This window comes from Phyllobates terribilis, unplaced genomic scaffold (genome assembly GCF_046119375.1).
Source record: "Phyllobates terribilis strain yellow unplaced genomic scaffold, ASM4611937v1 Scaffold_12__6_contigs__length_324123572, whole genome shotgun sequence".
In the NCBI taxonomy this organism is placed as follows: domain Eukaryota; kingdom Metazoa; phylum Chordata; class Amphibia; order Anura; family Dendrobatidae; genus Phyllobates; species Phyllobates terribilis.
The window spans coordinates 143,949,915-143,975,311 of NW_027362772.1; the positions used below are offsets into that span (position 1 = coordinate 143,949,915).

At 45.4% G+C, this 25,397-nt stretch overlaps 1 protein-coding gene across 1 annotated transcript; it reads left to right on the forward strand.

The window, feature by feature from the left end:
• Positions 1–557: 557 nt before the first annotated feature.
• GRWD1 (glutamate rich WD repeat containing 1) lies at positions 558–22,672 on the forward strand. The gene is made up of 7 exons (XM_073656311.1): positions 558–849; positions 930–1,047; positions 4,617–4,782; positions 7,689–7,902; positions 7,996–8,138; positions 10,505–10,702; positions 22,071–22,672. The coding sequence occupies exons 1-7, from the start codon at positions 615–617 to the stop codon at positions 22,386–22,388; spliced, it is 1,392 nt and encodes a 463-aa protein (XP_073512412.1). The 5' UTR covers positions 558–614; the 3' UTR covers positions 22,389–22,672.
• The last annotated feature ends 2,725 nt before the right edge of the window (positions 22,673–25,397 follow it).

Genomic DNA, 25,397 nt, shown 5'->3' on the forward strand with positions numbered 1-25,397 from the left:
AAAGAAATGACAAATGGGCGTGAATTGGGGTGGGGCCAGGGGCGTGGCTACATTTTGCCCTGGTGTGCTATGCATACCCCATGATGTGTCTCTCTGTTCTTTAAAACTTGGGAGGTGTGTCCATATAGTGTGAACAGCGCCGCCCTTGTGACCAAGCCAAACACTACAGCTATGTAACCAGAGTTATTATTTATACTAATTTCTATAATATTAACTAGTAATTAATTACTTATTAATTAACTTCCAGGCGTAGGAGTTATCATTATCCGGGGGTCTTAATAACTGATGAGAGCGCAGTAACTAGGGGCAGGGACTTTTCAAGACTTTGTCATTTATTCACAGGAAATCACTATAGACAGCCATTCCTGAGCCTGTGGGGCTGATATAAGAAAGCAATAGAGTGTATTTAGCTTATTTGGGTTTATCAGGCAATAGACACAATTATAACGCTGAGGAACGGGCACATTAGTCACTAGGGTCACACTTAACTAGTGTGCCCGAACACAGTGCGTTTGTGTTTTATTATTGTTGTCGATAAAGTTTGTTTAAAAAAAAAGCGGCTGAAGAAAGTACGTAACTGAAGCCACCGGAAGTGACGTGCTACCTATTCCAACATGGCCGAAAAGGGAGAACCCACGTGGAGAAGCGCTGAGGAAGGAGATGAAGACATGGAAGGGACGGAGAGCGAAGAGGACGATAATGATGACGAGATCATGGAGGAAAACGAGGAGGAGAAGAAAGACGAAGCTCCTCAGAGAGTGTACCTGCCGGGAGTGGAGCCGCTGCACGAAGGAGAGGAGCTGGTGATGGAGCAGGACGCCTATGTCCTGTACCATCAGGCGCAGACAGGTGGGGCCCGGCCTCCTGGGGGCGCTGACCCGGCGGTGACACTGCCCGCGCTCCGCCTCATGCTGTACCTTGTCTTCTAGGGTCGCCATGTCTGAGCTTCGATGTGATCCCGGACAGTCTGGGGGCCGAGCGCGCAGAGTACCCCATGTCCCTGTACCTCTGTGCTGGGACTCAGGCTGACAGTGCACAAGCCAACAGGTAGGACTCAGCCAATCAGGACGCGGCTTACATCTTCTAAAGGGCTGCCCAGGAATAAGCTGGGCTGTTATTGGTGGCTATCACTGATTCTGCAGCACTGATCAGATTCCTCCATTTCTTAAAGGGGTTGTCCACCTTTTTTTTCTTAAATGCAGAAGTTGTTGGCTGAACATCATTTTTGCAATTGGATGTAGTTAAAGCAGCACTCCAACTGTTTTTTTTATTGCACCGCTGGAGTGAAGTTCCCTGCTCCTAGTCTTGTACTTACCCGCTGACGCAGTCTTCACCTCCTATCGCCACCTCTCCCTTGAAGTTTGTGACCTGCCAGATGGCTCCAGTGTTTGCTGGATGAGCTGGAGGTCACATTTCAATGGGAGTCTAGGAGCGGCTTCTTCTGGCTGTCATAGACTTGCATTGAGACCTTGTGACCATCTCTGACTTCCAGTCAGTGACAAGGTGGCGGTAGTGGAAGGGCACTCGGAAGAGCTGAAGACTGGCTGGAAAGTATAAATCTTAGATTGGAAGCACCACTCCAAAGCTGCAATAGAAAAAACACCAGAGGGGCTTTAAATCTCTGCACCTTTTGCCTCCTGTGGCCTCTATGTTGTACTGTCTATTACTGGCTGCAGATGGAGTTCACTGAAAATCTGTCAGTAGACTCTGACCGTTTTTGTATCTCATTTATCTGTCTTTTCCTGAGCTCCTCTCAGCTGATTAAACCTCATCAAGGTTTATTGTGCAGGAAAACAGAGAGGCTGTAAAAGCCAAATAGTGCAAATTTTTAAATGAATCTGAACTACAAAAATGATTTTTAGCCGTGAGTACATGCCTTTAGGTAAGAAAAAATGTCCCCAAAGGTGGACAACCCTTATCTGCACTATTTTTAATGGAAGTCCGACCATCTTGTAAGTCAGTGAGATCTATTGCGTAAAACAGAGGAAACCATTGCCAGTGTGAATAGAGCCTTACTCTTTTTTTTTTTCCTTTGGGCTAGCTTCTTTGTCTTAGGGGAATTCTCCTGTTTAAAAGTTATCCTCTATAGGGATAGGGGATAACTTTCTAATTGCTTGGGGTCTGATCATTGGTACCGCCAACGATCCCAACAAGTGCAACTCTGAAAAGCCCCATGTGAATGTAGCAGTGGTCGATCATATGCACTGCCGCTCCATTCATGCTACTGGGAGTTCTGGAGCAGAATGCAGCGCTCAGCGAGCTCTGGCCAGCCCATTTAGAGTGAATGGAGCAAAGGTTCATATGATCGAGCACCATGAGGATCGCTGAGGGCCCAGTGGATGGGGATAACTTGAGAATATCCTTTAAAGGGGTTGTCCACCACTAGGACATAACCTTCTTCATCTAAATGTTTGATGCCGATAAAAAAAAAAAAAAGCCTATACTCCCCTCCTGTGCTGGTGCGGTTGTTGTGAAGTGACCCCCCGGCCCCCAATCAGCGCTCGCCTCAATGTCTCCGCCTTTGCATGAAGAGGAAGTCAGAGATCAGCTGCAGCCCAGACTTTCTGTTCATGTTCATTTGGTAGGAAGGCAGAGATAGTGACGTCAGCGCTGATTGAGCACTGAGGTCAAGTATCAGTCCACCGCATCACAGCCCCAGAACTGCGAGTGCTGACACCGCTGGAACAGTGCCGGCACGAGAGGGGAGTATAGGCTTTATTTTATCAGGGTCAAACATTTACATTAAGAAGAAGTTGTCCACTTTAAAGGTTATACAGGTGCATCTCACTAAATTAGAATATCATCAAAAAGTAAATTTATTTCATTTCTTCAATACAAAAAGTGAAACTCATATATTATATAGTCATTACAGAGTGATCTATTTCAAGTGTTATTTCTGGTAAAGTTGATGATTATGGCTTACAGCCAATGAAAACACACAGGTCATCTCAGTAAATTAGAATATGTTATAACAGCTTGAAAAATATTTTTAAAATCTGAAATGTTGGCCTACTGAAATGTCTGTTCAGTAAATGCCCTCAATACTTGGTCGGGGCTCATTTTGCATCAATTACTGCATCAATGCGGCGTGGCATGGAGGTGATCAGCCTGTGGCATTGCTGAGGTGTTATGGAAGCCCAGGTTGCTTTGATAGCAGCCTTCAGCCCGTCTGCATTGTTGGGTCTGGTGTCTCTCATCCTCCTCTTGACAATACCCCATAGATTCTCTATGGGGTTAAGGTCAGGCGAGTTTGCTGGTCAATCAAGCACAAGTGATACTGTTGTTTGTAAACCAGGTATTGGTACTTTTGGCAGTGTGGACAGGTGCCAAGTCCTGCTGGAGAATGACATTTCCATCTCCAAAAAGCTTGTCGGCAGAGGGAAGCATGAAGTGCTCTAAAATGTCCTGGTAGACTGCTTCGCTGACTTTGGTTTGATAAAACACAGTGGACCTACACCAGCAGATGACATGGCTCCCCAAACCATCACTGATTGTGGAAACTTCACACTAGACCTCAAGTAGCTTGGATTGTGGCCTCTCCACTCTTCCTCCAGACGCTGGGACCTTGATTTCCAAATGAAAATTGGAACTCTGGGTCCTTGTGGAGTGTGTCAATGACTGCCTTTTGGACATCTGTCAAGTCAGCAGTCTTCCCCATGATTGTGGAGCCTACTGAAACAGACTAAGGGACCTTTCTAAACGTGTAGGAAGCTTTGCAGGTGTTTTTGTTAATTATTCATTTTACTGAGACTTTTGTGTTTTCACTTGAAATCGATCACTCTGTAATGACTCTATATAATATGAGTTTCACTTTTTATATTGAAGAACTGAAATAAATTTAACTTTGATATTCTAATTTTGTGAGATTCACCTGTATAACAAGATCAGAAGTTAACCCTCTCGGTATGATGGGATAACTTCCTGAGACCCGCATGGATTCCCAGAAAGAGACCGTTTTCGAGATTGGAGAGTTGCCAGTGATCGGACTCATAGAGATCAGGAAATTATCCATTTGATAGGGAGCAAATTTTGATCTTGGTATATATACACCCTTTAATTCACCTTCATTCTGACGAATAAAAGGAATTGTGACATTTATGGCACAGGGATATTACTGTATATGCTAAAAGGGGGATTCCAGTTCTGTTCACTTCTGCCTAGGACCGTGAGCAGGGCTGGTGACGTCGTGTATACGGATAGCTATTGACTGTTCATGCATTCCGGCAGGTATCAGTAGACGTTACATCACCGGCCCTGCTCATCACCTGATGAAGAAATGAGTGGAGCCGAAGTATCCCTTTAAGCACACGTGGTAAATTTCTCTTCTCCCATGGAACCGAATAGAGACATGCATGCATGGACAAATCTATTCCAAAAGCACTTGGGCCCCATGTATAAAGTCCTATTGCATCGATTTGCACACTTATCCTCACTTTAAGGGCAGAGGTAAAGTATAGATTCAGTTGTGTGTGACCAACATTACCGAATTCTTCATCCCCCAAGAGATCTCATCAATATTAGTGGGGTGATCTGACCATTGGACAAGTGTAGAGGCCATGATAACCTGATGGATTGTTTTTATACTAATAATTTACTACTGTGCTCTTGTCACTCAGGATACTAGTGATGAAGATGCACAACTTGCACCGGACCAGCAAAGAGAAGGGCGATGCCGAATCTGAAAGCAGCGAAAGTGAAGATGATGAAGAGGAGGAGGAAGAACGAAAGCCGCAGTTAGAGTTGGCTATGGTTCCACACTATGGAGGGATTAACAGAATTCGGGTAAATGCAATTTCTTGCACATTCATTATTATATTTTTTTTTTTTTTTAGCATGAGCTTACTTTAAAGGGATAGTCCAATTTTGGAAAAACAGGGCTCTTTGCTTCCAGTCACAGCACCACATCTGTCCACAAGCCGTGTGTAGTACTGTAACTCTGCTTCATTCATTTCAATAAAGCTGTGTATAAAATCTGGACCAAATACAAACAAAATGGGAAGGTTGTTAAAGGCAAACATACTGGTAGACCAAGGAAGACATTAAAGCATCAAGATATGTCTCCAAAACAGGAAATGCACAACAAAACAAATGAGGAACAAATGGGAGGAAACTGGAGTCAATGTGACCGAACTGTAAGAAACCGCCTAAAGGAAATGGGATTTACATACAGAAAAGCTAAACATAAGCCATCATTAATACCTAAACAGAAAAAAACAAGGTTACAATGGGCTAAGGAAAAGCAATTGTGGACTGTGGATGACTGGATGAAAGTCATATTCAGTGATGAATCGTGAATCTGCATTGGGCAAGGTGATGATGCTGGAACTTTTGTTTGGTACCGTTCCAATGAGATTTATAAAGATGACTGCATGAAGAGAACATGCAAATTTCCACAGTCATTGATGATATGGGGCTGCATGTCAGGTAAAGGCACTGGGGAGATGGCTGTCAGTACATCTTCAATAAATGCCCAAGTTTACATTGATATTTTGGACAGTTTTTTTTTTTTATCCCATCAATTGAAAGGATGTTTGGGGATGATGACATCATTTTTCAAGATAATGCATCCTGCCATAGGGCAAAAACTGTGAAAACATTCCTTGAAAGAAGACACACAAGGTCAATGCCATGGCCTGCAAATAGTCCGGATCTCAATCCAATTGACAATCTTTGATGGAAGTTGAAGAAAATGGTCGATGACAAGGCTCCAACCTGCAAAGCTGATCTGGCAACAGCAATCAGAGAAAGTTGGTGCCAGATTGATGAAGAGTACTGTTTGTCACTCATTAAGTCCATGCCTCAGAGACAGCAAGCTGTTAAAGCCAGAGGTGGTGCGACAAAATACTAGTGATGTATGGGAGTGTTCTTTTGTGTGTTTGTTTTTCATGATTCCATAATTTTTTCCTCAGAATTGAGTGATTCCATAATTTTTTTTCCCTCTGCTTGGTCTGAAAAAAATTACCCTTAGGCTATGTGCCCACGATGCAGAAATGCTGCATATTTTTTACGCTTCTCCCTGGCAGGAAAAAAGCATGCGGATTTTACATAAGTTTTTCCCGCCAGGTAGAAGCTTTTGTCAAGCGTCTTTGCATGCATTTCCGCATGCGGGTTATCAAGCGCTTTTCCAAGCGATTTTAGCATCACTTGGAAAATTGCTTGACAACTTGTTCACACTATATAAATCCATGCAATCGGCATGGATTTATAGTAGTGTGACCAAGTTAGTTAAAAGAATAAGAATGGTAAAAAATAAAAAAATAAAGTTTATACTCGCCTTCCGTTGTCCTCCCGGTGTTTTGTCTGCGCTATCCGGTGTCTTGCAATGCTCGCGGTGGTGTGAAGGACCTGCGGTGACGTCATTGAGCCATGTGATGGGTCACATGACTCAGTGACGTCATGGTAGGTCCTTCACAACAGCGCGAGCATTGCAAGACACCGGACGGCGCAGACAAAACACCGGGAGGACAACGGAAGGTGAGTATAAACTTTATTTTTTATTTTAAATTCTTTTTTTTTTTTTTTTTTTTTTTTTTTACAGTTTCTATTGTATCCAGGTCTGGATGAGAGTCGCCTCTCCTCCAGACTTGGGTACCATCCGCACATAGAAGCGCATAATATCCGTGTGTACAAATGTACTGACACGGATATTATGCGTTTCAATGCAAGTCAATGGCGGCGATTACGCTGCGTGTCCGCAAAATTAATGGACATGCTGCGTATTTTTGAGCGCAGCATGGGCATTGACATTGCGGCTTGTCATTGGGGACCATGGGGGGGCGGATTATCAAGCGTTTCCCAAGCTTTTATGCTGCAGAAATTCCGCAGCATATACGCTTGTAAAACGCTACGTGGGCACATACCCTTACTGAGTACCACATTTTTTATCTTGATTTCTTTTGGTGTTTCTTAAAGCCCTAAAGTTGCCATTTGAAATGACTTTAGTTTTGTGCCATGTCTGTGATCTGCTTTTTTTCAACAACATTAAACAACTGAATGAACATCCTCCGAGCCTGGTGATTCCATAATTTTTGCCAGGAGTTGTAGTATATGTAAATAACATAGGGAACTTGGTTAACACTATTTTGATCTAAAAAAAAGTGTAAAAGCCGTCCCACCATGACAGGGTGTACCTAAGTGGACGGTCCTGTCTCTAGCATTAACCTCTCTATGTGCCAGCCGGCCTCCATAGACTAATCTGAGTGTATCCCAGGCCTGGACTGCCTGGGAAAAGCTTTTTTGCTTTTATCCTAGGCTGTGTTTGTTAATGACCATAGTGTGAATGTGCACCTACACATTGCACTTACACCAACATGTGTTCCGGCTCATTTCTTTGGCTTTGCGTTAGTTTTGTTGTACTTTATACATACAGGGTCGTTGCTCTACCATTTTTCGGATGTGCATTTAGTCTATATTGCTTTCCCCAGGCAGGTGTAAAACAGTCAGGCCTTGGTCATGCTCCACCCTGTCTATTGAGGCCTGCTGGCACATAGAGAGGTTTGATGCTAGAGACAGGACCATCCTGATTGGGTAAAACTTGTTGCGGTGGGATGGCTTATATGCTTTTTCAGAGCTTGATTTAGGAGAGCGCATAACATTGTTCACACTGTGCCATCACTCATCAGACAAGTCGCACTACAGGACAGAACTTGGATCTGGTGATGACACCAGTACTTTTGATGTGTTCTCAGGTCTCTACACTTATGGACACTCCGGTGGCCGCAGTTTGGTCAGAAAAAGGACAAGTAGAAATCTACGATCTCCAAAAGCAACTGGCGGCAGTGTCTGACTCACAGATGTTGGCGGCGTTCCTAAAAGAAGAACAAGCAAAGATCAAACCAGTCTTTTCTTTCTCTGGTCATATGACTGAGGGATTTGCCATGGACTGGTCTCCAAAGATAGCAGGTAAGAGATGGACGTACATAGACATGGGCCCGTACCTGACATTGACTCCTGGCGTTTTGCTGTTTTACCACTTCTTGTGCTTTTCTTCTCCAGGCCGATTGATTACTGGGGATTGTAACAAGAACATCCATTTGTGGAACCCTAAAGAAGGAGGGTCCTGGCATGTGGACCAAAGGCCGTTCACTGGTCACACAAAGTCTGTGGAGGACCTGCAGTGGTCACCAACCGAAGCCACGGTAAATAGACATCCACACTTACTGCTGTCTGACTTGTTAGTACAATCTTATAACTATAGATATGTATTTAATATTGGAATGAGAATTGTATTCCAATTATTGCATCATATTTCTCAAAAATGAATGTTCAACTGTGGTAATAGAAAGAGCTGTAACTCGGGCAGTGATGGTGCAGTATATCCTTCAACATCTCAGGTCAGCGAGACCTCTGATATGAAAGGAAGAATACTTTCCATCCTGTAGATCTTGTCACACTCAGCTCTGCTTATCAAGTAACCTCACATAGAGATATTTCATGGGGTTTATCAAGATTTAAAGGGGTTCTCCACTAATAAACAGTCTAAAATGAGCCCATGCCTTTGCTAAACTAACAAAAGAAAACTAGCAAACCTTGCCTCTCCTCCGTACCACTGCTAGGGTGCTTTCCCGATCTCCTGACGTTGTCTTCTAGAAGGAAGAAATGAAGTCAGGTGACCGCTGCAGTCAATCAGTGTCTTAGCCCGTCTCCTGGCCAGTCACCTAACACTCCCCATAGGAATGAATTCAAGTGACCGCCAGGGGACACTGGTAAAGCTATGGATGAGTGGCGGGGGTCCGGTAGGTGAGGTTTTGTGTCTGTAGAATCGCCACAAGTACATGCTGCCCACAGAATTGGATAATCAGGTCAAGTATTAACCTAAAATAAGGGGAGAGTCTCATTTTGTTTTCCTGCCAGAATAATTAACCTTTTTCCTAATTGATACAGTAGTGTTCAAAATAATATCAGTCCAATATGATTAACCAGATTAATCACTGTTTTGGTATAAATTATATCACCACATGTCAAACAATTTACCAGTTGGTGCAGTAGATTCTAAGAAAACCACCAGATTCAGCATTCATGATCTGCATGTTTTGGAGTCTGTGTATTTCAATAATTAATTGTAAGGGGATGTGTTCAAAATAATAGCAGTGTGGAGTTCAATTAGAGAGGTCAATCATTCTGTGAAGAAACAGGTGTGAATCAGGTGGCCCTTATTTAAGGGTGAAGTCAGCACATGTTGTACATGCATTTCTCCATCAAAACCTGAGAAATATTTAAACGTTGTTCAGAAGAACAGTGTACTTTGATTAAAAGTTGATTGGAGAGGGTGAAACTTATAAAGAAGTGCAGACAATGATAGGCTCTTCAGCTAAAATGATCTCCAATGCTTTAAAATGGAAAGCAAAACCAGAGAGACGTGGAAGAAAACGGAAGACTACCATTTGAATGGATCGAAAAATAGCCAGAATGGCAAAGACACCGCTAATGATCAGCTCCAGGATGATGAAAGACAGTCTCAAGTTACCTGTGAGTACTGTGACAGTTAGACGCCTGTGTGAAGCTAATCTCTTATGAAGAAGTCCCCGCAAGGTCCCACTGTTAAAAAGACATGTACTGAAGCGGATACAATTTGCCAAAGAATACATCAACTGGCCTAAAGAGTAATGGAGAAACATTTTGCGGACTGATGAAAGTAAAATTGTTCTTTTTGGGCCCAAGGGCCGCAGACAGTTTGTCAGACGACCCCCAAACTCTGCATTCAAGTCACAGTACACTCTGAAGACAGTGAACCATGGTGGTGCAAGCATCATGATATGGGCATGTTTCTCTTACTATGGTGCCGGACCTATTTACCGCATAACAGGAATCATGGACCAGTTTGCATACATTAAAATACTTGAAGAGGTCATGTTGCCTTACGCTGAAGAGGATATGCCCTTGAAATGGATGTTTCAACAAGACAACGAGCCTAAACACACCAGTAAACGAGCAAAATCTTGGTTCCAGTTCAACAAAATTGAGGTTATGGAGTGGCCAGCCCAATCCCCGGACCTTAATCCGATAGAATACTTGTGGGGTGACATCAAAAATGCTGTTTCTGAGGCAAAGCTAACAAATGGCAAAAAATTGTGGAATGTAGTCAAAGCATCCTGGGCTGGAATAACAGTTGTCAGGTGGCAGAAGTTGGTTGACTCTATGCAACATAGATAAAAAACTGTGGTTAGACAACTAAATATTAGATTAGTGATCCACAGGAATGCTAAATCCTCAAAAAAAAAAGTACATATTGTGAGTTTATAAAGACAAATGCAAACACTATTTTTTTTAGTACAGATCAATGTTCATTTTTTTGTTTTCGGTAAAGTAGTACAAAATTTATTTACGTTTCTCTTCATGTTTTGAATTAAACAGTGTGCAATGTTCCCAGTGCCTGGAAATAAAAACTAGTGTAAAGATTTTGTGCTTAACTCATGGTTTTTGAACACTACTGTACATACAAAAAAATCTAAGCTGACAATCACAGGTGAATATTTTTGGTTCCTAATGATAATGTACTTAACAGGTTTTTGCCTCTTGCTCGGTCGATGCTTCGATTCGTATTTGGGACATCAGAGCGGCTCCTAACAAGGCGTGCATGCTGACAGCCAGCCCGGCCCACGACAGCGACGTCAACGTCATCAGCTGGAACCAACATGAGCCTTTTATCGTCAGCGGCGGAGATGATGGCGTCCTCAAGATTTGGGACTTGCGTCAGTTTCAGGTCAGTCTCTGGCAGTAGACATTTGGCTTACTACATCATATATACATGTATAGTAAGTGAATATGATTGCTGGATACTCATTGCTGTCAGTCAGTAAGGGTGCTTTCACACTGAGTTTATAGGAGGATTTCATATAGGTGCCTCTGATGTTTGCCACAGTATAGTCCTACAGTGGAATGAGAGAGATATTGCTCTCTCACTCTCAGTATATACAGTTGAAACCAGAAGTTTCCATCCACTATATAAAAATACACACATGCATGTTTTTCTCAATATCTGACATGAAATCAGAATAAACCTTTCCCATTTTAGGACAATTAGGATTACCATCATTTTTAATATTTGCCAAATGCCAGAATAATGAAAGAGAATGTTTTAAGGAATTTTTATTACTTACCTCAAAGTCAAAAGTTTACCTACATTTCATTAGTATTTGGTACCATTGCCCTTAAACTGAATGACTTGGGTCAAACTTTTGGGATATCCGTCCACAAGCTTCTCACAATAGTTGGTCGGAATTTGGGTCCATTCCTCCTGACAAAACTGGTGTAACTGATCCAGGTTTGTAGGTTTTCTTGCTCGCACCTGCCTTTTCAGCTTTGCCCATAAATTTTCAATAGGATTGAGATCAGGGCTTTGTGATGGCCTCTCCAAAACATTTACTTTGTTATCCTTAAGCCACTTTGTTACCATTTTGGCAGTATGTTTCGGGTCATTGTTAATTTGGAAGACCCATTTCCTCCGAAGCTTTAACCTGGCTGATGTCTTGAGGTGTTGCTTCAGTATTGCCACATAATCTTCTTTTCTCATAATGCCATCTATTTTGTGAAGTGCACCAGACCTTCCTGCAGCAAAACAACCCCACAACATGATGCTGCAGCCCCCGTGTTTCACAGTTGGGATGGTGTTCTTACGCTTCCAAGCTTCTCCCTTTTTCCTCCAAACTTAATGATGGTCATTATGCCCAAAAAGTTCAATTTTAGTTTCATCAGCCCATAGATTATGCCCAAAAAGTTCAATTTTAGTTTCATCAGCCCATAGGACATGTCTCCAAAAATTAAGGTCTTTGTTCCTGTGTGCATTTGCAAACATTTATCTGGCTTTTTTAGGGGTGTTTTTTTTTTTTTTTTTTGAGTAATGGCTTCTTCCTGGCAGAGTGGTCTTTTAGCCCATGTTGATACAGTACTCTTTTCACTGTGGATATTGACACAAACTTACCAGCTTCTGCCATCATCTTCACAAGGTCTTTTGCTTTTGTCCTTGGGTTGATATGCACATGCTGGACCAACCAGTCTCCTTCCTGAGCGGTATGATGGCTGGACATTCCCATCTTGTTTGTACTTGCGTATAATTGTTTGTACAGATGAATGAGGCACGTTCAGGTATCTTTAAATTGTATCCAAGGATGAGCCAGGCTTGTGCAAGTCCACAATTCTGTTCCTGATATCTTGGCTGATTTCTTTAACTTTCCAATGATGCTACACAAAGAAGCAGTGTGTTTCAGGTGTGCATTAAAATACATCCACAGGTGTGTCTCTAATTAACTGAGATGTTGCCAAAAAAAAACAGAAGCTTCCAAACACATTACACCATCATATGGGCAGTCCATAATTGCTTAGAGGCAGTGTATGTTTTGACTTTACAGTAAGTAATAGAATTAAAATTCATTCTTTCTCTTTCCTCTTTCTCTCTCAAATTCTGGTAATCCTAATTGATCTAAAACGGGAAAGGTTTATTCTGATTTCATGTCAGATATTGGGAAACACATGCAGATGTCTTTTTATATAGTGTATGTAGACTTCTAGTGTGAACTGTGTGTGTATATCTCATATTCTACATTTTTACTGGACGATTCTGCATAGAATAGAGCTATCGGCTGCACTATATACAGTAACCAAGAAAAAAACCACCGTATTATACGGTCTTGACAGCACGCTCTTGCCATCCCTTGGGTAAATGTTTGATGTATTTGTGACGTATACACAGGGAGATTCCTGGCGCAAACTGCAATGTGAATGCTCCCTACTATCCCCAGTAAGTAAGGGCTGGTTTTCTCCATTCCTGCCCTCCATTCCTCCCTGCTCCTGTATACTTTTAGTGAATCACAGTTTAGATGAATGGACTGGCTTAGAAGAATAATACAGATAGTACAGAGACAAATCCTCATAGAACAATGGCTTTCTATGGAGCTTTAATCATTACTTCTTTTCCATCTCTACGGAGATTTTAAATGAGCCTGGTGTATCGTAACTCAGGCGGGTGCATTATAGATTACTTGGGATGAATGCATGCAGTGTTTGCGCTCACAGTTGCACATATGTGATCTTGAGGGAAGCATTCAGCAGTGGCCATAGTCTGGATCCCTGCTTTGGCATCTGTTCATACCTGTCATACACACTGTTTTGGCTTTGGTCAAATATGGGGTTTTCTACATTTAGCAAAATGGATCCCAAATGCTTGCAGGCATGTAAAATAACAAAGGCCGAGATTACTCGCCCTCCCCTGGACCAGAGACCAGAACAGTGGTGGAGAGGCGAGTACCATCCGCCTTTATTTTACATGCCGCCAGGTGTTTTGGATCCACTTTGCTGAAAGTGGAAAACACTTAACGTATATGCTGGGAGTTTTTCTTTAGATGCAATCTATTTTCAGCTGGCACCCATCGTAGTGTGTACTGGGTCTTATAATTATGTGACCACCCCCCCCCCCCCCAATATGTCTATAGCTGATGGGCGAGGCATTCGAAGATAACATTTTAAGAGCACTTAGCATCACTGATTAGAGGAGGGATTGGTCCTTTTAGGTTTTCATTCCCACATTGTGCTTTGTTGATTGCAGATCTTATTTTTTTTTTTTTCATTATTTCTCATCAATGGATTCTTAGCAGTTGTCGCATGAAAATATAATTTCCTTAGAACGAAGCCTGTGTGATACAGCTATTTTTTTTCACCCCTAGCAATAATTTCTGAGCAGAAGTTTAGTGTAAGCACTAGTGTTGAGCGAGCATGCTTGACACTGCTCGTTACTCGCCCGAGCATCTCACTACTCGGGATGTTCGGCGAGCACCGAGCATTTCCGGGTTACTCAGGCGGGAGCTCGGGTCTCCGCCCTGCACGTTTGGCGCTCTTTACAGAGCCAATGAACATGCAGGGATTGCCAGCCAGTCACTGTAATGCCGCAGCCATGTTGTTTGTGGGCATTACAGCGTCACCTCAATTATTTAAAACCTCCCGCCGCCATTTTGGACACAGTCGCTCCGGATCAGACAGTGTAGAGAGGGTGCTGCTGAGTTAGGGAGAGATATATATATAGTGCGAAATAGTTCGTGTAGGGTCTCTAAAGCCTGCCAAATCAAACAAACAGTCCTTCTCAGGACTAATGTCCATCCCAGATATCAGGCAGGTAGGCGGGCTGTATAGGAGACGCAGAGGTTATACCAGCAAACACTGCATTACAGTCCTGTGTGCTCCTGTTGGTCAAATTGCTAGACTTATCACCCCGGTCTCAGGGGCCAGGAAAAATTTATTTTTTTTTCATCTAAATCCTGTATATATTTTTTTTTTTTCCTCAGTCAGACTGTACAAATCCACGTGTTATTAACCTTTAGGTATCTCCCCACCCAAACAAAAAAAAAAAAATTGTGTGACTGTTCAGACACCAATATATCTGTTTAAAAGCGTCTGGTGTAGGCCAGAGAACTAGAACTGTGGTTTTCCTCTTCCACGGTTCTAATCTCCATTTTATTACCCTTTTGCCATTGATAGTGCGAGTGTAAGCTATTTTACTTCATTTACAATGGGCAAGGCGCGTGGCAAGGGACTGGACGTTCTGGTGATGGTGCGTGTAGAGGACGGGGCCGTGGCCAAGGTGAAAATGTGCCACAACCAACAGCCACATCTTGACCGAATTACTAGGGAAGCACACTACAACACCAGTATTGCGAACTGATCAGTGTGAACAGGTTATTAATTGGATAGCAGATACTTCCAGTTACCTGGGCACCCACCACCTCCGGTCTGTCTTCCACATGGTCAAGTTTTAGTAGCTGTGAGTCTCGACCGCATACTTCTCCTCACCCTGATGATCCTTCCTCCCACCATGCTGAGTGTCGTCAGACAGCAACTGATCCCACAGTTCGACACTCTGAAGAGCTGTTCACTGGTCCATTTCCATATTTGTGCCCTTCGCCTGCTCCGCTTGAAGTGGTGGAAGAGGAGATCCCATGTAGCGATGCCCAAATATTTGAACAGCCACAGGAAGTCGACGCTGGCAGTTTGTCACAAGAGGTGGACGATGACTAAACACAATTGCCACGAAGTGAGGAGGAGGATCGTGGTGCGCAAGTGGAAGAGGAGGAGGTGGTGGATGATCTAGTAACTGACCCAACATGGCAGCAGGACACAGGGGGAGGGAGGCAGAGTACCCCAACAGGCAAGAAGAAGCAGTGTGGTGGCCGCACACAGAAGGCGGGCAGCTGTTCCCCGTAACACCAACACGAGGGACTTTGCCAGTACAGCCGGTAGGTCTTCCAGAGTCTGGATTTTTTTTTTAAAGACTCTGCTGATAACTCCAAAAAGCCATTTGTACCACCTGCCAGGCCAACATCAGCAGGGGTGACAAAACTACCAGCCTGACCACCACCAGCATGATCAGGCACATGGCAGCGAAGCACCCGATTTTCTGGGGCAAACCCTAGGGTCCACGACCAGTGTCAGCGGGTGTCACCACTGCTTCTTCCGCTGTTGTGCGTGTAATAGAACCCCCTGTTGTGCGTGCAAGGCAATCCCCTGTCCATACTGCATGCAAAGATGCCCCCTCCTCTCAGTCTTCACTTGTTATGGCAATTTCTCAAGAAACAGCGTACACGTCCCACCGCAGCGTTCAATTGTCCATATCCCAGAGCTTTGAACGAAAGCGCAAATACGCAGCCAACGCCCCACAGGCCACAGTCCTAAATTAGCAAATTTCACGACTGTTTGTGTTGGAAATGCTGCCTTTTAGGCTGGTGGAGACTGAATCCTTCCGCAACCTTGTGGCGGTGGCCGTCCCTCGGTACTCGGTCCCCAGCCGACACTATTTTGCCCGGTGTGCCATCCCCGCACTACACAAGCACGTGTCCCAAAGCATCTGCCATGCCCTCAACAACGCAGTTACTGGGAGAGGCAACCTGACAACGGACACGTGGACAAGTGCTTGTGGCCAGGGACAGTACATCTCCCTGACGGCACACTGGGTAAACATAGTGGAAGCCGGGACCCAGTCGGACCTTGGGACGGAACACATCCTCCCCACACCGAGGATTGCGGGCCCTATGTCAGTCAGAGTTGCCCCCACAGTGTACAGCTCCTGCGCATCATCCTCCTCCTCCTCCTCATGTTCAGCCTCCATCTCAGATATCACCACATCAGTTACAAGCTGGAAGCACTGCAGTACTGCCTCAGCCAAGCGGCAACAGGCTGTGCTGAAACTCATAAGCTTAGGTGATAAACCTCACACTGCTTGTGAGTTGTGGACAGCTATGAAAGAGCAGGCTGATCTGTGGCTGAGACCGCTGAACCTACATCCAGGCATGGTCGTGTGTGTGTGACAATGGCCATAACCTGGTGGCGGCTCTGAGGCGAGGCGAGATCACACGTACCATGCCTGGCTCATGTGCTTAACCTCGTGGTTCAGCGGTTTCTTAAATCTTACCCCGAGTTGCCAGATCTGCTCGTCAAAGTACGCCGCCTGTCAGCTCATTTTCGCAAGTCTGTTACTGCTTCCGCCGCCCTTGCTGTGTTGCAGCAGCGTTTGCAGCTTCCGGCACACCGACTGGTGTGTGATGTACCCACACGTTGGAACTCTACCTTTCACATGTTGCAAAGGATTTGTGAGCAGAAGAGAGCAGTTGTGGAGTACCAGCTGCAACAAGGCTGTCGATATTCAGGTCAGACTCCACACATAAGACCTCAGGACTGGACCTGGATGTCTGACATATGTACCATCCTGACAAACTTTGAGGAGGCCACCAAGATGGTGAGTGGCGATGACTCCATCATTAGCGTGAGCATCCCACTTGTCTTTCTTTTGCAACGCTCTCTGCAGAGAATTAAAGAGGAGGCATTGCAGCCAGAGTATGATGAGATGGATCAAGAAGCTGTAATTGGCGATTACACACAGCCCAGCCTCATCTCATCCCAACGTGCATTGGGGGACAATGAGGGAGAGGAGGAGGAAGAAGAACAGGAGCTGGTATCATGCGCTGTAGACCGTAGTACCTGTACAACTGTCATACAGTCGATTCAGCATGGGTGGCCTGAGGACAGGGGGAGGAGGAGAGCATGGTCAGTCGTCATCTTGGTGAGGACACGGAAGTCTTGCCCGTTACCAGTCTGGCACGCATGGCTGAATTTGTTACGCTGCCTTAACCGTGACCCTCACGTTGTCAAAATGTTGGGTGACAGTCATTACTGGTTGGTGACACTTTTAGACCCCCGCTACAAGGAGAACTTTCACTCTCTTATTCCTGAGGTGGAGAGGTCTACAAAAATGGGGCAGTACCAGAAGGCCCTTGCTGCAGAACTGTTAAAAAAAATTCCCGTCTGAACACGCTAGCAGCAGAGGTCACAGTTCGTTGACCAACCAAGGCGTACAGGCGAGAGAGACGCAACTCCAATCCAGCAGAGGCAGGGGAACACTGTCAACATTCTGGGACAGTTTTCTGAGACCCGCCCAGCTTACAGGCCCTGAGGCGCGGTGTACTCTCACAAGGAGTGGAAAGTTTCAAAAGATGGTGATGGAGTACCTTGCCGACCGTAACAGCGTCCTCCGTGATTCCTCTGTGCCTTTTAATTATTGGGTATCCAAGCTGGACACTTGGAATGAACTCTCTCTGTATTCCTTTGAGGTCCTGGCCTGCCCTGCTGCTGGCATGTTATCGGAGCGTGTTTTTAGTGCCGCTGGGGGAATTATATCTGATAAGCGCACTCGCCTGTCAACTGACAATGCTGACAAGCTGACCCTTATCAAAATGAAGAAGAGCTGGATTGGGCCTGACTTCTAATCACCACCAAATGACAGCAGAGTAACAAAGTCAAATCCACTGTGTTATTTTGGGAGGTGTATTCCCATGCACCACTTCACACCCACACATGGGTATACGCTTCTTCATTTCGGCTGTATTTTGCTCTTCTCCTTATCCTCAGCCTCCACCACCACTATACCACTAGGGTGACCGTGGTCCGTGTTGCCAGCATTGCAAGTTCCTCCGTCCTAATTTTTGGCAGCTTTGGCTTGGAAGGCATAGGCAAAGACTATGGGAGACCCACTCCCCAATAATGGGAATGCTTTTAATATGCTGTACTGCATGGCTCTTGTAAGGGGCATGAAAACCGTGTTAAGCTACTGCGACCTCCACCACTTTTCCCAGGGACATTAAAACCATCTTGTTAAGCTACTGCGACCTCCACCACTTTTCCCAGGGGCATTAAAACCTTCTTGTTAAGCTACTGCGACCTCCACCACTTTTCCCAGGGGCATTAAAACCTTCTTGTTAAGCTACTGCGACCTCCACCACTTTTTCAAGGGGCATTGATATTATCTTTTTATTCCACTGCGAACTCCACCATTCTTCCAACGGGCATTGCATTTCCTTCTAATTTTAGTCAGCTTTTCCTTTTCAATGCATAGGCGAACACTAAGGGAGACCCACTCCCCAATAATGGGTAGAAGCTTTTTAGTTTGCTGTAATCTACGTCTGTTTCAAGGGGTTTTGCAGTTCCTCATAATTTTTGGAAAGCCTTCCATTCACTGCTTAGGCCAACAGTGCACAGGAGACCCAGTTGCTATAAATGGAAAAAATCATTTAGTTAAGGCCCTCTGACCTCCATGTTACTTCCAAGGGGCACTGGAGTGCCTCGAAATTTTTGGTAGGCATTGCACTCACTGCATGCCCTATAACTGTGCAGCCGAACCGCTTCTTTTGGTACAGAAACATATCCTACAAGACATATGTGGTTGACTGGCCTGATATTGATGTGAATGGTCTCTGTTCCTCCTGCTCTTTCTCCTTTGCCACCACCTCATCCATCATTCATCACCTGAAGCTTTGTTTGAACGGGAGTCATACAACTGGGATAGTAGCAGGAAAACATCCAGCAATCCTTGGAGGAGGTAGGATATGTGCCAAAACGCTGACCACCTCAGGCCTAGCTGCTATCACATACATGTGACTCACCCCCTGGGCCGTGGGGCACCCGGTCCCGTGGCTCAGGGTGGTCAGACCAAGGTTGTGGCAGTCTCTATCAGTATAATGCAATGTCCGACTACGCCACCCGTGGATTGCGGTCAATAAGAACCGCCGCTGCTGGACCGACCTCTGAGGCTGATGTTGTGAGGGCCGCAGGGTGTAGTATAACTCCCCACGGGAGGAGTCTAGCCTCAGGGCAATGTAGAGCGATGATGGTGGTTGTGGTGCGGGGCGTCCCAGTACTAGTAGTGCTGTATGCGGCGAGAAAGCACAAAGACAAGGTGTTGCAGTTCAGGTTCTTTACTCACTGTTCTCATCCAGGTCACTTGTGCACAGGTAGGACCGCCTGAGCCGTGCTGCGTCCACCAGGCAGGGGGCTCGATCAACCCCCAGGTAATTCCGGAGTGTGGCACAGGACTCCCTTCTATCCTTTCGTCAGCCGTACCCCACCAGTGACACTACTCCTGTCCAGCTACCTCGGGTCTTCTCCTGGGAGGGCTGGGTGCCCACTTCCCTGACCCTATGTGGTGTGCCTTCCTAGTAGGTGTAGTGAGGGGTCGCACCAGTAAATGATCACGACCACCGGTTCTTGGCTAAGGATTAGTCACCTCCACCAACTTGGGATCCGGTACCCTGTTCTGCCAACCCGTCACCCGTAATCTCCTGGGTCCTTAGGGTTCCTTCTGCCTTCGTGTCTGAGCCCTTCTACACTTTGGGTACTTCTCTTTCTTTGCTGTTCCTTTCTGTTTCTGTTCCTTTCTTCTGGCTCTGGCCTTCACTCTAGGCCTGCCTCGTGGAGCTGGGCCCGGACTGAGCCACAGCTCCCTGTCAGCCCTCTCTGGCTGAACTCCTTCTCTCTCTCCTCTGACTGAACTTCTCTCCTCCCAGAACTAAGATGGTGCCCACCTTATATAGTGTGAGCTCAGGTGACCAGCAACCAATGAGCTCCTACCTATGCTCAGAAACCGTCCCCTCCTGCTCCTACATCACTAGGTTTTCCTCCCCCCTCCCCACTCCAGCTAGGGACATGATCTGTCGTGCCTGCATTACTATATAAATGGGAGCACCGTTGAGCTGTCCCCTGGAAATGGGGTGTGTGTGATGCATGCAGCTAACTGAGTCCCGGTCCACACTCCATCCTTACCCGGGAGTGGAATATCACACCTCTGGCAGAGGTGCAATACCCCTGTAGCGGCCGAACCCTCGGGGCGCTACACATGCGCTTGCATTCCAAGAAGACAAAGCAGATGCTAACTTCTATCATCATCATCATGCTCCTCACCTTGGCACTCTCAACTCCCCTGATGGAGAAGCCAGGGCCCACCGGAGGAGTCTGGTTCTCTGATGGGCTTGTCCAATGCTGCCCTAAAGCAGGCCAGGCTAAGTAAAGTGTGGGGGGAAGTTCCAAGGAGAAAGAGGCTGCTGGAGACTGTTTATGGACACCCGGCCGCCCCCTGGCGGCCTGGAACCGAGCGTGGACTCCTGGGCGGCTGGGGACTTAGTATGGATACCAGGCTGCCGACGCAGCCATGACATGGTGGTCGGCATCTGCCTCCACATACCTAAAAGGCCCAATTTCAAGTGCAAGCAGGCTAGCAGTATGGTATTGCGGCCTGGGGGTGGGTGTGTGGCAGGCTGCATACTTGCGCTTGCATTGCAAGGAATGGGGGAGGTACAATTGAACACTGCCCTGGGACAAGGACTTGATGCGGCAAGGATCACTTCTGATGGGCACACTTTTAGGCAGTGACCTGGGTGTCAGAGATGCTTCCAGGGGTCTTCCCCATGCTGGTCCCACGTCTTTCCAGCACTGTATGCATGTGTCACACAGCACATGGCCAGATAAGATTGTAAAATGTTAAAATGACATTTCCCGGTGAATGTATTTGTCACGGCTGAAAACAATACAAAAGTGCAAAAACGCATAAAAAATGCTACTTGTGAACATAGCCCAAGGTGTGGAGGAGTATTTTTGTTTTTGGTTATATATTTTACCTAATACACAAGTCTTTACCCTGGAAAGGAAGTTCCTTAACATATTTCACAGGAAAACCGTTTCAGTTTCGTTTTTGAACGTTTTATTGTGAGCACGTAAAACCTCTGACCACGTTGTTGACAGCAGTGACCTGGGGGTCAGAAATGCTTCCTGGGGCGATGCCCATGCTGTCCCCATGTCTTTTGAGCACTCACTATCGTTTTGGGCACTTTTTAGGCTTTCTACAGACTACCGGGGGTGCCGCCGCAAAAATGCTCGGGTCTTCCATAGACTAACATTGGGCTCGTTGCTCAGGTCGAGCACCCGAGTATCACGGTGAGCTCGGCTCGAGCTTCAAGCTCCCGAGCAGTTTAGTGCTCGCTCAACACTAGTAAGCACACATTTCCTCTTGTAGCCGGGGTTGGTTCTCTCCTAAGGATTTGGAAGTTTGGCTCAGCTGCTTGGTCGCTCTGCTTGTCTGAACTGTGCTCTCACAGGCTACCTGCAGAGGTAACGTTGCCTCAGCAGCATGAGGGAAATGCAGAGACTGAAAGTGGCCTGATCCAGCTGGCTTCAGAGCTGTGCGAGGGGCTTATGCGCATTACCTAGATAACCAGCCACTCTGAGACTGCAGGGTGACAGGTTACTTTGGCAACAAGCTGTACACAGGATGGATTTTTAATCTTACATTCTTAAGAAAATGTAGAGAAAATCTGGGCAGTGAGAAAGATAAAAAAACTGGGAGAAGAAAGGAGTGCTATCTGAGCGCAGTAAATAACATCACATATAGAATTTTGATAAGGTAACTGGAGAGGTTCACCTTTGTGGGTTGTGCAGATCCAGGCACAACTCTAGTAGAGATGCCATTATATGTCAACCACTCATCTCTTGAGTGGTTTTTATTTCCAAATAAATTTTTATATCTTGAACCTATGCGCTTTTGAGCAGTCACCTACGAGCCTATTGGAACGTTTCCACTAAACTTACAGTGGAGTCTCGATCATTATCCACGGGAGCGCCTCCGGTAAGCTTTCACATTCTTAAGAAAATATGATTTTTAATAAGTTAATTCCAAAGTTGCTTGTTTTGGACAACCCTTTTTAATCAGTTTGGTTAATTATATGAAATAAAAATATTACCAGATTTTTTTTTTCTCCCCCTTACAGAAAGGAGTCAGTGTGGCCCGGTTTAAGCAACACACGGCCCCGATCACCTCTGTTGAGTGGCATCCTACAGACAGCGGGGTGTTTGCCGCTGCTGGTGCTGACGATCAGATAACTCAGTGGGATCTTGCAGTGGAGAGAGATCAGGATCAGGAGGGCGACACAGAAGATCCTACTCTACAAGCCATCCCACCACAGCTGCTGTTTGTTCACCAAGGCGAAAAGGACATTAAGGAGTTACATTGGCATCCGCAGTGCCCGGGGGTCGTCATCAGCACAGCCTTGTCTGGCTTCAATGTGTTTCGTACCATCAGCGTGTGAGGCCGTTCACCACCCATCACCATGGACAACCTGTAAAGCAATCAATGGTGTAAATGACACGACAGCCGGGTACAACTGACCTCTCGTCTGTGGGGTTACTGACAATCCACAAATAGGTGTGGCCATTTTATAATTCTTATAATTAGTTGGGATTTAGCCCGGTGCCCGACATTTATCTATAAAGAAGGCGTCTGCCTTCTGTCCTCTGCTGTGTACTGCTGGATGCTTACAAACACTGTGTGTTTTCATAAAGTCTTTTGGATCAAATATGACCTTAAAATATATTGCTTGATGTCTCTTTTATTGGAACTAGCATTCTTCATCAGTCTGACACACTTGGTAGCATCATGATCTCACAGAAATCTGTATATGTATGTGTATATATATCTCGCCATTAATTCCACAAAGCTTCAGACATTATCAAGTATGTGATATGCATACTGCCGGCCACATTTCGATTAGACGTGAACCACTTTGTTCAGTAAAAGGAAATTTAGGGAGGCTCTGGACTTCTTGTTGGAATGCCATGGAACCAGAGGATCCTCAGTCTTGCCTCCAACACTGAAGAATTTATCCATAGTGACTAGACTTTTGTGATAAACCTGGACAACACCTTTAAAATGTACTTGTTTTGTTTTTTTTGGTCACAAAACCAAAAATACGTGTTCATGTGTCCATCTCCCCCCACCTACTTAACAAATTAAGGTGTATCTACAATTTTTAGAGCACTTTTCACATGATTCATGCTGAGCCCCACAATGTGTTTAATCTTTTTACGACCTTGGACATATCAGTACATCCAAGGTCACATCCATGCGGACTCTATGCTCGCATGTTTTTGGGCACTTGACGGATGATCTGTACTTCTGAAATGTGCCCCTAACAGCAGTGTGTGGAATTGCGATCCACCCGCTGCCCTTAACAAGTTAAATGCCACTGTCAATGTCTGGCGGCGGCATTTATCTCGCTTTTACCGGAAGCGCATCATAAGGCCTACCCATCAGCGCCTGTGTCACATGACCACGAGTTGCCTATGAATTACCATGACAACCCGGGGTTTGCAGTAGACCCCCTCCAGTTGTCATTGCCGGGACGCTGTGAGCGCCGCCCAGCAGTCGACGCTCATAGCAAGTGAGCATTTTTTCTACGCTGAAGCCCTGCTGTATAGCACAAGCAATCGGATGATCGCAGCTTCTTGTCTCCCATGGAAACTATTGAAGCATGTAAAAGTCAAAATAAAACATTAAAAAATAAATCAAATATACACATTTTGTTATCGCAGCGTTCAGAAACTCCCGATCTATCAATATATAAAAAGAATCCGATCGGTAAACGGCGTAACAAGTTAAAGGAAGTCAAAACTCCAGAATTACAATTTTCTCCAAACCTCTCCACGACAGAACCACCTGGAGGTTGCCTTGCCATCCTAATTAGGGACAGTAAACACAAGAGGTTAAATAGCTCCTCCCCAATACTATCTCGAATGTTTTCCTGTCCCTATTTGATGTAGAGGTTACCTAGGGCACTGCTCGCTGGCCACAGCCACCCTAATAAAGATTACTTGAGCCGGGCTGCAGAGATCGCTCGCCTTCGACCTTCCTCCTCTGTCAGCTCCTGTTCCCTCTGGAGCGGGACCTCCCTACTCTCCTGCGCCGGAGGGTAAAGCTGAGTAAGGTTGTAGGCTGGGGGCCTCTTGTAGCTCCCCAGCCTGGGTTTCCTCCATGGCAGCGTCTGGCGCGCATGCAGGACGGCACCGGAAGTTCAGGGTTTTCGGCCGGCAACGTCACTTCCGGTTGCGTTCCACCATGGAACGCGTGGGGCCACGGCGGGAAATTCAAAATTGAAACTGCGGTTGGCCTGGAAGTGAGAGGAATCTTCCACCTGATTGGTGAAAATCGGCACTGGATCTCTCTCGGATATAAAAGAAGGAGATGAGAAGACACCATTAAGGTAAGACAGAACATTCTGTTGCTATGGAAGGTGTTGTTTCAAAGCTTGCATCTGCAGAGCCCAGTGTGAACACAGCCTCAGTAAGTACTACTGGGAGGGGTCATTTCCCACTCTTTTTGAGCAGGATTCAAAATTATGTTTTTAAAATCTCACATTTTAAAGAGACAAGGATCCTGCACAGAGAGAGGGGGAGAAAATACTGCAATATGCAAATGTGACATTTGTAGATAAAAAAGCTTGCTTCGGGCCATAAGAATCCCCTATGCTAGAAATGTATGGAGAACGTTGTTAAAGAGGAGCAGCCTTCCCTTATGGTTGAGGTTAGAGAAATGGTTCGGCAGGAAATGCAAGCCCCCCTAGCCGCCTCCGCAGTCTTTTTCGCAAGCTAAGGCTGAGGGTCCATCTCCAGCGAAAAAGAGGAAGTGTACCCCTAGGGATACCTCTGCAAATCAGAAAGGTGAAGAGGATAAGTATTTTTCTTCCAAAAACATGGTGGAACTGTTATTACAAGTAAGAGATACTATGCAGGTGGAAGAGGAGCAGAAAACCTGTGCTATTCAGGACGAGATATTTGGGGGTTTAAAATCAAAGATGCTAGTATTCCCTTTTCACTACAATATTCAAAGTCTGATAATGGATGAATGAGTTACCCGAAAAAAGATAGATTTCCTCTAAATGTGTGGCTAAATCGGGTCCGAAATTCCGAAGGTCGATGTACAAGTGGCAAAAAAGACAACCTTTCCATTCGAAGACTCCTCTGATTACAACAACTGGAACTTTGGAAAGGTATCTAGGAAGGACCTTCTTGCATCTCTTCTCTTACTGCAAAAGTCCACGGAATTCCTAGCGATGCCTCAGCAGTGTCAGTCAGGATTGCGGCAAGATCGGCAGTATTTAATTCTATGAGAAGAACTCTATGGTTAAAAATGTGAAGTGGAGATAATGTGTCAAAATTTAAGCTTTGTTCCATCCCATTAAAGGAGAATGTATGTTTGGTTCGACCTTGGATGAGCTGTTGGAGAAGGCTTCGGACAGGAAGTCTCTACCAGAGCCAAAGCA

Bases quoted from the DNA above. Each gene is read 5' to 3' on its own strand.
- GRWD1 (XM_073656311.1), top strand. From the start codon at position 615: ATGGCCGAAAAGGGAGAACCCACGTGGAGAAGCGCTGAGGAAGGAGAT. The intron at 850-929 runs GTGGGGCCCGGC...CTTGTCTTCTAG, and splicing joins GTACCATCAGGCGCAGACAG to GGTCGCCATGTCTGAGCTTC. The intron at 4,783-7,688 runs GTAAATGCAATT...ATGTGTTCTCAG, and splicing joins GAGGGATTAACAGAATTCGG to GTCTCTACACTTATGGACAC.